The sequence below is a fragment of the Phaseolus vulgaris genome, chromosome 1, assembly GCF_051622355.1.
Source record: "Phaseolus vulgaris cultivar YP4 chromosome 1, ASM5162235v1, whole genome shotgun sequence".
Taxonomy (NCBI): Eukaryota; Viridiplantae; Streptophyta; class Magnoliopsida; order Fabales; family Fabaceae; genus Phaseolus; species Phaseolus vulgaris.
Genome location: NC_143498.1, coordinates 3,676,852 through 3,689,869, shown reverse-complemented (window position 1 = coordinate 3,689,869; position 13,018 = coordinate 3,676,852). Strand labels below are relative to the sequence as shown.

At 35.8% G+C, this 13,018-nt stretch overlaps 1 protein-coding gene across 2 annotated transcripts; it reads right to left on the bottom strand.

Annotated features, from left to right (window-relative positions):
- Positions 1-381: 381 nt before the first annotated feature.
- Positions 382-12,085, bottom strand: LOC137816547 (nucleic acid binding protein). Of its 2 annotated transcripts, none has more exons than XM_068619731.2 (8): positions 11,736-12,085; positions 8,706-9,448; positions 6,141-7,912; positions 4,159-4,382; positions 3,421-4,018; positions 3,254-3,335; positions 1,280-1,327; positions 382-858 (listed from the first exon to the last, which is right to left on the bottom strand). In XM_068619731.2, the coding sequence occupies exons 1-8, from the start codon at positions 12,031-12,033 to the stop codon at positions 655-657; spliced, it is 3,969 nt and encodes a 1,322-aa protein (XP_068475832.2). In that variant the 5' UTR covers positions 12,034-12,085; the 3' UTR covers positions 382-654. The 2 variants fall into 2 exon arrangements, with proteins under 2 accessions (XP_068475832.2, XP_068475834.2); XM_068619733.2 differs by having other exon boundaries at positions 8,706-9,838; positions 11,736-12,084.
- Positions 12,086-13,018: the final 933 nt, after the last annotated feature.

The window sequence follows — 13,018 nt, the reverse complement described above, 5'->3', positions numbered from 1 at the left end:
ATTTATTCGAAGTAACAGTCTTTTGTGATAATTAATGTGTAGAATGATAACTTAAGTTGCCTTACAACTTTGGTGAAATGATTTAAAGGAAGGATTAAAAGTATCTTTACATGCTTGCGGTTTGGTTTATGCACAAAACATCAAACAAAAGGGAAAACTCCTTGAGACTTGTAAAAGTGACTTCATAGAGTGAATATTTAAATTAGACCTTGAAATGGTATAAATAAGATACATTGCATTCATGATAAATATATTTTTTTTCTACTTTACTTTCTGCTGTCGATTTGCACTAAAAAATATATTAAACCGAATGACAGTTTGCAAAATTAAGAACTAACAAGAAATTTAAATTTTTGAAGAGAATTAAAAAATCCACCTGTGTGAAGACTAATTTAAGAGTTTATTGAACTTAAGCTGGATAAATTATAGACCAAAATGGAGAAAGAATCTTGGATCTTAATTTCACATCAGCTTCGTTAGATCTACAACAGGATATACAGCCAGTAATAGGCAAACCTCAATTTCCCCGTTTCTGCTAAAGAAACTTTCCAGCTAAAGAGAATACAAAATTTACATTCGTTCGTGTTGAGCATACAACATATGTCTTCATCTCCAGTACTGCCTATGCTTATATGATTTTACTTTTGATGAAGGTCATATCCACTCAAAGTTTGTTTCTTTGGGAAGAACCAAAGCAATGAGGCAATCTGAGGGATCAGGGGCAATAGAAAGCAGAGAGCAGGTTTCAAGTGAGTGGGGGAGAATGAAAAGCAGCCTTGCCCATATGGATTTTGAAGCTGGGATTTTAATAACCCCAGCACAGTCCCTCTGCTTTAAGTATGATACGAAATCCTGAAACTGGTTGAGACTAAGGGTCAACAAGAGGAATGGGAATGTTACAGGACAAAACACAAGATCCAATTCTCACTAGTAAATACACGTGAGCAAATTTACGTAAAATATAACATCAATGATTAATAATGTTAAGAGGATTTAAAAAATAGAGCACCATAAAGGTTATTTAATAGCAGAATAAAATTATATTAAGTACATCTCAGCAAGGGGTTAAAAGTTGGTCAATTATTCCTTGCCAGAATTACGCAGACATTTGTCAAAGGATTCTGAACATAAGTACTAGAAATTGTGAGATAATTTAGTTGCTCCTGGAAGTACCAGTAACAAGATAGACAGGTAAACTAAACCCACCAAAGATTCAGTGAACGGTTATGAGAGAGACGACATCTTGAAATCAGATATAAATGAGGAAAAGGAAACATACCCTTCTGAGATCACTAGTGGAAGATGGGATCAGACGGCACACTTCCCTCTGCACCAGAAATCAATACCATAAAGTCAGATTCTGGGAATGACAGTGATGCACACAACCTCAACAATAACAAAGCCTTATCCACTAGGTAAGGTCGGCTACATGGATTACACAACACCATTCAGTTTGGTTATGCATCAGAAACAACCTCAATCAAATACTTTAAACAATATTGAATACTTGTACACATATTATACAACTGTCTTGGTATCAGAACTATGTCTCGTTTACAAACCTCTAATGTATGTTTTTCTTAAAGTAGCTAATGAATATGAATCAAGACCGTAACTTGAAAATTTTAAATTTAGCTGTTAGGCCTTTTCAAGAAATTTTTTGAGGTAAAAATCCAGCGATAATGTGACGACGGCAGATCAATATAATATCAACCATACTAGGAGAAATACAGAAAAAAAAAATTAATAAAATATCATTAATTCATAATTATATATGTATAATATATAATTATAATTATTATATCATGTCATATTTGTATCTTGACTTTTAAAATTGTCATATTTAAGTATCATCACATCATATTGTGCCTGATACTTGTTTCTGTACCCATATGACATAGCAAGACAACTCTCGTACATCTAAAGGCCAGAGAAGAGCACGTAAAATGAAAGACGGTCATTTGGGTACTATTACTGATTCACTGTTACATCGATCCTAGGTATAAATCCCTTAAAGTTTTAAATGAAAGTTGAACTGGCAAAATATACCTCTCAACCTTCAATAGCACACTTTTTTTGTGGGTGTTTTTCATGCAACCCAGTGGTTTCAGACAAGTAGTGCCAAAGGAAGATGTCATATACTTAATAAGAGGAAAGGACGACAACACAAGAGACTGACTACTCTTCCCCTGAAGTTGAGGAGTAGTCTAGACGGACTACATAGACACGCCTTTTTGGGTGATAACTGTTGATATCCCACATCAACTATATACATAGCCTAAGTAGAGCTTATAAAGGCTTGGGTAATTCTTATCCCATGGGCTAGCTTTCGGAATTGAATCAGGTCCAACAAAAATCCAAGATGGTAAGGTAACACACCATAGGTACTACTCACTGCTGAATCACATTGAACAGGAGTGGAACAGAGTTCACCAATAAGCATTCACTCGTTTGTTCACTAATCTGATCAAGTTGTATCACTACCATTGATCCAATACTGGACCATCCTAACCTCTCTAAAATCTGCCAGGCCTGCAGCTTTCTCAGTGCAATATAAAAAGAAAATCAATCCTAACTAGACCCATGACTTTCATAGTTCTTTAACCCCAAAAATTCAACGTTCCATATGTACAATCCTGGGAGAAGTCAGTGTTGAGATCCCTATAGATATCATGAAAGTAGCGCTAAAAGATTTGAAAACAATCCCCATTTCAAGAACTAACTATTTGGATTGAGTTAGGTTTAGGCCCAGAAATAAAACATCCCCAAGATTAGAAGATTTGATACCAACTTGAAAAAGGTGGGTGAATTTTATTTCTAATTCAGTAATTTACATAGGTTGATTAGACTATGTCCAACATTATCAAGCAATTAGAGAATAGCAATTGTACAAATCAAGTCTAATCAAAATTGGTCCTGATTATGGAAAAAAAGAAGATAATTCTACCATGCAACAGGCTCTTGTTAGTCAAATTGTAGACAGGAAGCCAGACATGTTACAGAGCAGATACAGATAAGATTGGCAGGCAAACTAGAAATTACAAGGAAGGCAAGATGGAGATCAAAGCATGCTGACTATGTTTGTGCATGCTATAGGATCTTGAGCAATGTAAACCCAAGAATATAATCAAAGAATGCATCTAATTTAATAGCCTAAAAACAAAACATCAATTAACAAATTACACTCATTCTTGACAAATGAGCGTGAGAAGCTTGGAGAAGGGGAGCAGCCAAAGGATGCTGGAAAACTCACTCTATGAGATGGAGTAGCAGCAAATGTTGATTTTACATGTCGAAGATCTGTGCGTTTTGTCATGTCTAATTTTGTGGTCCACCTGCAACAAAGAAAAGCAATCTGAATGAACATCCATTAGAAGAAAACAATATTGACCAATAACGAAGCTACAATTAGTGTCTTACTCAGCAGGCTCAGGTATGGCATTTGAATATCGGCAAATATTTGAATCTGCCTTGCATGCATTAATTTTGCAGTAATTGACCCCACTTTTACATAGATTCCCCTGCCATTGATACTGCAAAGACTGCTCTGAACATTCCATATTGACTGGTTCTTGGACAGGCACTGGCGGAGGAGGAGGGGGAGGAGGAGAACTAGGCAGTGGAGGAACCAAAGGAGGCTGAACCTGGGGTAAAGGTGGTGGAGAAGGAGGTAGTGGAGGTGGCATTTCAGGCTGAGGCGGTGGCAAGGATGATAAAGGCGGTGGTACAATTGATGGAGGCACCTGCTGGTTATAAGGATGCATTGGAGTTCCTTGTATCTGAGCAAGTGGAGTCACTGAAGCAGGAATAAATGGACTTACAACAGCATTACCATGAAAATTATTTGGCATTACTCCTGTGTTCAATTGGCTGACATGTAAATGATTATTTATTCCCCGATGATCCCATGGACCATTTGGAGGAGCATAAACAGGGCGAACAAAAGTAGATGACTGAATTTGCTGCAGTGGTGGGATGGAAGGTGCATGCGCTCCAGAGTGTGAATGTGGAACATTACCTGGGGTAGAAGATTGAAAATTTCAGAAACAGGCACAATTGTTCACCAGAAAGCACCATATGCACCTAAGTTATTTGATTGTAATTCCATAACCAAGAAAAAACTGTCCTCATAGACAAATAGAATTCATAGAACACTACCTCCTTGATGAGGATCCTGTGACAAATTATCATAACCATCAGGTTTCCTTGCTCCAACCTCTGACATCTCCCTAGAACCAGGAAAGTGCCAGTTTGAATGAGGCAGAGGTGCACTCTGCATTCCACTAGTATGATTTTCAGAAATTATTCTGGGGGATACAAGCTCCATACAATTCATCTCTGGTTTAACTGAAAATGGTACAGTGTTCTGATGTCCAGGTTTGCTGTATAGAGCGGGGAGAACAGTAACTAAGTTAGAGAACACTAATGAATTATTCTGAGGACTTACTAAGACACAATCTAAAAGCTGTTGCACTTGGAAGAAATAACAATTCTTAGCCAACACAATAATGAATTCAAGATCAATAGACAATGGTGTAAGTAAAATTAATTTACATCAATGGAGAAGTGATGTGGATTATGTTATTAGTTTCTGCTATTTATTCAGGGTTTTAAATTTCATAATTAGGAATTTTTATTTGGATTTTTTTTTAAATTTTGTTTATAAATTTTATTCTATTTTTTATCATCTTATTTTAGCTTAAATTAGGAATAGTTTTCTGGGGTATTTCGCATGATTGGTCTATAAAAAATAAGTTTAGTCTAAATATTTTATGTTCTTGATAATATATGAAAATGGGATTCTCATTTTGGCGAGATATATGATGATTTGGTGAAAGGAGTATACCACCCAGACCAGTACACTTTGATAACAATGGCCTGATTTTGATAACATTGTCACACTCCATCTATGTCTCAGCTTTTGTGTTCTTCTAAACTAGTGCATTTTGAGATTTACTCAGATTCAATGTTGAGACTGATATGTCCCGGTGTCCCTAACAGTGGTGCTACACCAGAGAGACAAACAGGGTGGGAAAAGCTTGGACTGCATCTAACACCAGTTTTCATAATTTTGGTTTTCTTTTTCAGGAGAACTAACAGTAACAACATCATTGTGTCCCATCCCCATCCTATGAGGAAATGAAATTTCACCAGACAAGCTGCACACACTTGCCGAAGCAATTGTTAGCTTGACATGCACCACCCAGCATCCTGGGTGCCATCCCATCTAGTGCTCCCATGCACCCATTTGAGATTGTCCGTAATAATATTTTTGGAATGCATATATTAGGCAATTTACTATTGAATAGTAAGCTGCAGTTTTCAAAAAACAACTCACTCATTACGCTTATACTGTCAGGCAAAGGCTCTATTAGTTTTTATATCACCAAAACACTATTTCCCAGATTAGTCCTTTTGGCTTGAAGCTTTAACATGCATAGCATTTAGAAAAACTTGACAATGAAGATCAACCCCCTAAACACTTGATCACAAAGGTTGTGATATCATGCCAAGGGCCACCTTTCATCTCTCCTAAAAGCCGATGTTGTTCAGTTAGGTCTCAAGATAACAAACAGTAAGGATCATTTCACCAAATTTTATATCAATGGGGAAATTATCCGTGTTAATTCAATATTTTGTATTATTATCATTTGGAAACTCTTAAAACAGTGAGTTAGTTGTAACGAGAAATAAATCACTATCTTTACTCAATATGGAATTTCACATGTAAAATTCATAAAATAGATTTAAGACAGCAAGACAATCTAAACATGCTACTTTACGGTTTTACATTGTTTTTCGATAGAAGAATGGGCTTAGTAATTAGCAACAACATCGTGTCATATTTAGTATATTTTATTTTACACTAGAGTCAAATAACACTAGCTAATAATCAATTTGCTACTTTCAGTGTATATATATTATGTATTATCTAATGAACAAATCAAACTGAAAATTCAATTAAAATAATTAAGAAAAAGAGAACCATGTGTTCAAATGCAGATCCTTTTTGGTGCCTTTTGTTTGGATTAAAGAGAGAATGAGAAGACATTGAAGTTTGGGGCATATGCTTCCAAATGGGAAAATCATCAATATTCGTGTGTGTGTGTGTGTACATTATAAAAATTCATCTAGTATACCTGAATTCTATCTGGAAGAACAATCCTGGACAACAACGGAGATTCTTTAGCGCAGAAACTGCTCCTTCAATATTACTGCATTCGACAAACCAACTACATCCCATCTGCGTGCTTGCTTGTGTCAACTGGACAATGGATCCAGCATTCCCAATGGCAAGATTGCAAATGGCCATTAACTCATCATCCGAAAGGAACATAGAACTGCTACAATGTGGAATAGTTATGCACAGAGTGCTGGATGGCACCATATCTTCCTCACGCATGGAAGGAAAATTATTGCCAGTCATGTAATTATCATTGAGACCTAGGTTTTGATTAATATTGTACTTTGAGCACAATGAAGAAAGTAAGGTGGACAGGTGAGACATCACCGTTCGACTGCTATCAGCGGGGCTCCCTGGTAGAGTTCGAGCATGTGGTGATCCAGCAGAGTTGTTAACTTGAAGATCAAGATGGGGAGGGGGAGGGGGTGGGGCAGGTACAGGTCTTGCACCATCCATATAAGCATGCCCAATTCCAACATTACCTGTTCCTGGAGCTGGACCAAAATGCTGGTTGTAGTTACTTCTTTCTCTTCGCATTTGTCTCAGATGCAACATGACAGCTGTAGCTTCTTCAGGCGTTTCAAATTCCATTAGTAATGCAAACTCACAGCTAAGATCAATGAATGCAAGAGGACCCTTGTGGATCATTTTTCTTGTTTCATGCATGACCTCATCCTTGGCCCATTGACTAGGAATATTTCCAACAAAAATATGAGAACTAGAGCCAACTGCAACACCACTCATTGCACCCCTAGTTCCAAGTCCTACATCCATGAATTTTACACGGCAAGGAAAACATCCAGGTAAACAGTGTCGAGTTTTTATTGCATCAATGATCCTTCTGTATTCGACCAAGGCAAAGCCTTTAACTGGGAAGAAAATAAATTTTTCAATAGGACCAAATCTTTCTAGGTGAAACCTAATATGACTTTCGGGCACATCAGGGCCCACATAACCTATCCATAGCAGCCTAGAAGCAGAGACAATATCCATGGCAGCAGGATCCCCATCACAGCACCACACAATTTGACTTTTTGTTGAAGCAGTTGGTGACATAAAATGATGATTAGGAGATGCCAAAGAATTACTAACAGATCCACTAGACGATCTCAATGGAGGTGAACTGAAATTCATGCTTGAGACTTGATTTTTCTCTACATTCAGGAAATCATTTCTACCATCAAATGAATTACTCCTAAAATTCCCCGGTGTTCTAACTGCAGGTGAGAATATTTGATGGCTTACTGAGTCCCTAGGTGTGGAACATTTAACATTTGGCATATTTCCTTCTTCCCCGACCCCAATGCTAATGGGCTTTGAGACTCCATTATCATAATGCAAACCCACTTTTAACGCTGGACTATTGTCAAGAGAAACTGCAGAGCTATGAGCCATCACATATTTATCAGAAACCTTATCAGTAAAACCATCAGTAGAACCAACATAAACTCTCAAATTGCCTCCTTTTCCAGATGATTCAGCAATGCTTTCATGTTCCTCGGAGCTTCTAGGCACCATGTACTTCCTACTATTCATGTAAATTGAAGATTCGGATTTATCTTCATCACTATCTGCTTGACAGTCTTCCAAATCTGTTTGTTGAGGAAACATTCCAAGAATTCCTTGCAGTACTGACATAATTTCCAGTGATGCATTTGGGAGCAAGTCAAGTAACTTCTTACATCTACACAAAATCCATTTCCGGAGTGGGGGATTCCTGTCAAGAACCTGCATACAGAATGGCCGAAAAAGGCTTCTTAGTTAGAAGCTATTAGAACAAAATTCCTAACAAGCAAAAAGCAACAAGTTTAACAAGCATTCTTCAGTGTCACCAGCAATTAATATGCTAATAATTTTTAAGAAAATATCAACCTAAAAGCATAAAGCTCAATCCTGGAACTCAAAATAAAATTCAAAAGAGAAAATCATATCATATCATGTCTTTACAATAAAAACCTACGTATGAAGTCTTTTTTCTATGACAAACAAGGAATTAATGAGCAATAACAAATAGTAAATTACAACATCTTAAATTTCTAACAAATTGATGAGAATTTGATACAAATTAGAAACTTTTTATGTGTTTCACATCTGAATGTGGATGCCATAATAGTGTTATATAGTATTACATTATACAAATAAAACAAGGAAAGAGAGAGAGACTAGAGAGAACCAACATAACCACAATAAAAGTAAATATGGTTAAATTAACAATATCATCCTATCCTACACATGACACATTTATCACTTTAGTCCCTATATATGATTAAACCTTACAACTTACTACTAAATTGAAAAAGAATGTTCACAAAAAGGTTCCTGCCATTTGTGATTTATATAACAGTCAGTTTTGGTCCCTGTACTTGACAGCATCATAAGAATAGAGCAATAATAAAGTAAAGAATAGATGTAAAGACTATCTATGTAAATTGTTAGAATAGCTGTATTAAGGTACAAAAATATAAAACATACTGTGTATAAATGATGATATCCACACAAGATTAAAATTATAAAGTATTACCCGTATAAGTAAGCAGCTCTTGCCAACAGATGAATCACCACCAGAAACATAGTTGCCTTCAGTCACAACTTCCTCACCAGCCTCATCATCTCTGATTCCAGACCCAGTAGAATCCGTACAAGACTTAGGTCCACTAATTGTGTTATCTAAAAGGTGAACTGTTTTATCATCATCAAACAAGCTAGTCACCAGGCTCAAAAAATGCTGTCCTTCATTGTTAGTTCCCTCTTTTGTGGCAGAACCTAAGAGATCCAAACAAGCTGCAAGCAAATCTTTTGGACACGAGAAAAAAATCCAAAGTAGACATAATACTCGAAACTTGGACAGTTTAGTCAATGGAGATTCATCCTCCTCTAAAACTTTCTGTTTCAACTCAGAAAAGACCTCAGGGTTATCTTGCATATTCAGGAAACTCTTGTCGACCATCTGTAAGATATCCTTTCCTTCAAATAAGGCTATAAAAGAGGTGAGCACATTCTGAAAAACTGCTGAGCAAATTCCTTTAATTACAGCAGACGTTGGTGCCACCGATGAACCAACACAGCACACATCAGCAAGGCCACAAATACAAGCTCTAGCAGTTTCAAATGCAATACCACTGGAATCCTCTCCTCTACTAATCAATGCCAAACTAAAGTTGTGCATATTAATAACAACTTTAGCTGCTGCTTCCAAGGCTGTTGGACAGTGACATGCATACCGAGGAATAAGATTGGCCACAATTCTTTGAACACTCATACAACCTGTCACAATACAGAAGCTTCACCTTGGGAAACAGAATGAATCTATTCCTTCAAATTCTTGGCAAAAGGTATAGTTCACTAGCAAATTAAGCACTTAATCGGGCAATAAAATCAATGAGGTAGAGACATAGCTATTTTAGGTGAAATTGAAACCCAAGTCTCTTGTGCTTTCAGCAACTACCTTGGCCTAACAGAGGGAGATCCCCAAATCCTAGATACTTTACGACAAAAAGCAACACATCACTGCAGACACTGAAGTAGCTGAATCATGTTAATATAGCAGAAGTGGGGTATTAAGCATTTTTTTCTCCATTTAATGGTTCCAAGTATGACACTGACCGATGTAGCAAAGTTCCAGTAACAATTTTTTTGTTTTCAAAAAATTGAAATCTGAAAGAAAGGCACACACACATGGGTAAAGCAGGGGATTTTTTGGGTCCAATTTTATTAAAAAGTGATCAAATTCATGCATTATAGAAGCAAGCACTAATATTTGACATATGGAAAAATCACTATTGCCAAAGTATTTACACTCAAAAATCCAAACATAAGCAAATTTACTATTATAATGACTTCATTTTTAATATGGTCATGGCCAGTAACCTGACTTGAACATTAATGCTGTGACCAAACAGGAATTTTTCAAGGGATTATAAAGTGGAAAGGGAGATACCTCTTATCACACTTTTTACTAATAGTCTGTCAAATTTATTTCTTCATCAAAAATTCCTCACCTTGTTAGTGTGGCCAGTGGATCCAAAGTTGTGTCTCAAGAAATTAGTCATGTTCCTTTATCTCCTTGTTAAACCTTAGTTTTGTCTTTGTAGACTCTACATCGTCCTTATAATTTAATCTCACTAAGCCAATTAACATATTCTTTAAATTGTTTTGTAAACTCTGATGTCAATTCATTTCTCATACAGGAACATGGTACGGGTTATCAAATTGGCGAAGGACAAAAATCATGGTACGTGTTTTCATTGAAGGGAATATTGTTTCTTGGAAGAGCATGATTACCCAATCCAATGTAGAAGTTGAATATAGATTTATGGCTTTGGCCACTTGTGAAATTGTGTGGATTAAGCAACTCCTTCAAGTATTGAAATTTTGAGAAATTCAGCATATGAAATTGTATTGTGGTAATCAAACAATTTTTCATATTGCCTCCAATCCGGTGCTTCATGAAATAACTAAACACATAGATATCAATTGTCATTTTGTCACAGAGAAGTTGTTATACAAGAAACTTAATATTGGATTTATCAGCTCTAATGACCAACTTACAAACATTCTTGTTAAATATTTAAGAGGGTCCAGAATTTAGTTTATATGTTCCAAGCTTGGTGCATACAATTTATATGCACCAACTTGAGGGGAAGTGTTAAAATTCTTATTATTATTTAATTGTACAACTTTCATAAAGTTGTTTTATGGGTGTATGTAAGTAGCCTAAGGATTGAGTTCTAGGTTGTATCTATTCCTTGCATTGTACACTTCTCATCTATATATATAAAATACATCAGCTGAGAACAATAACTCACTAATTTTTATCAACTCTAAATTCAAGTGAATAAATTCTGAGTTCTTTCCCCATACTTCAGAAAGAGGATTCTTGTAGGCATGGTCTAGACTTCTTTTGTGTGATTTAAGGATCAATTGGAAAACATCTTGACCAAGTCCTCAACATGTACTAGGATAGTCTACATATGTTACAAACTGGATGCATGCAATCTGTATATGCACAACCTTAAGGAAGAGTGTCGATTATTGTCAATCATATGATTGATATTGTTGATTCTTTCTCCATTTCGTAGTTTCCTCATTTAGGAGATTAAGTATCATAGGAAAGTATTATAATATCTCTTAAACTTAGGAATTTCTTTCCTCTTGTTTCTTTTGTACCTAGTATCTGTCTACCACAAAGAGCATTGCTCAATCAATCAATTCAATACAAAGTAGTCAATATTTTTCAGTCTAAGAGAATCGACATTTTTCACCATGCGTCAGGAATTTCATGTTTCAGAGAACATTCGAAACGAATTGAAACCACAAGCAGCTCGGAAACAAACAAGGAAATTAGTCATTTAATTTCATATTGCCCGAAATATTGGGCAAACCTAAGTAACATCAAACCAGATGAAGTTTATGCACTAGATTCCTAACGGATTCTATAGAAACGCTCCTCTCCAGCAATATCACATTCCAATCACAATCAAACAATTGACGACAGTTAAACAATAGTAAGAACCGCTAGTTAATGAGCTAAGAGCGAGAGAAAGAGGTTCACCTCTGGAAGAAGTTATGAGCGCGAGATAACTCTTTTCAAGGTCTGCCATAGAGGAAGGAGCGTCTTTGTTAAGCAAGCAACGTTGAATCCGCTTGTAACCTTCGAAGACGCTTCGAATTTCGTCCTTGTTCCGCCGCTTCGCGAGAATCTCCTCCTGAGACGGCGGGGGTAGGGTTTGCGGAGAGGGAGGGGTTGGTTCGGTTGCCGGCGGTGGTGGTGACGGAGGCGAAGACGGTGGCGGTTCTAGTAAAGGCTCGTAAAGCTTTCGCTTCTTTGGAGGCTGCTCCACCGAGGCCATGGCGAGTGACGGCAGGACTTGACTCACGACGCAGTTGCACGAGTCCCGTGTGTTCTCCACGCATTTCATTTATTTACTGTAATGAAATTACTTAAGCTAATGTTTTGATTCAACGATTACAAAATAATAAAGTGGAATGGTTTCCAATCTAACATGCATTCTATATTTTGTTATTTTATTTCCACATTTTCTTACATAATTTTTTATCATGAAATTATTTTATTTCCACATTTTCTTACGCAATTTTTGCATATTTTGCTCATCTAATATTTGTTAAAATATCAAAAGTGCAATGATGATTGTGTTACATAATAAACTAATTGTTTTAGGTTTAAAGAATTTGTTAGTTTGGTTAAACTTATCTAAAAAGAGATAGGAGTTGTTTTTATTCAAATAAAAATGTTTATTTTAAAAATGAGTAAAGAGTTAATTTGATCCGTGAAATGTTTGTACAGTCATTAATCTTTGAAAAAATATCTTAAATTTAAGTCTTTGAAACATTAATTATTTATATTTAAATTATTTTTAGTAGTGAAACTCTTAAATAAGTTCATTTCATCCAAACATGTTCATTACTCCTATATGATTATTGTGTATTAACAAATTGTTAAGACATACATCTATGAAGAGTTTAAAAGTGTAATATTTTTTTTTTCTTTATTTTTTTTTAATGCTTCATCTTTTTCTTTCATGGAAAAATTGAGTTTGAGAACTCATTTTTTTTAATTGGTTTAGTGGTGGTTTTTGTCACATTAATACATAATCTAAGAGAATAATAAAAATAAGGGTGTAGATATATTGGAGGAATCATTCGTGAACTCAAATCAATAACATTCTAACATATGATAAGATACAACAATTCAACTTAATTAGATGAAAAGAAAATCGTTGTGATGGCTCCTAGCATGTTGAGTAAGCTGAAAAAGAAAAAAAATCTTCTTAGTTTGTATAGAAAGAGTTGTTTATACAAAAAGAGTCATAGAGA

What these genes read in the sequence shown, in the direction of transcription:
- LOC137816547 (XM_068619731.2), bottom strand. Translation starts at nt 12,033, where the DNA reads ATGGCCTCGGTGGAGCAGCCTCCAAAGAAGCGAAAGCTTTACGAGCCT. An exon ending in GCCATACCTGAGCCTGCTGA is followed by an intron (nt 3,336 to 3,420) that starts GTAAGACACTAA and finishes TCTTTGTTGCAG; the next exon opens with GTGGACCACAAAATTAGACA. An exon ending in CCACTAGTGATCTCAGAAGG is followed by an intron (nt 859 to 1,279) that starts GTATGTTTCCTT and finishes AGTCTCAACCAG; the next exon opens with TTTCAGGATTTCGTATCATA.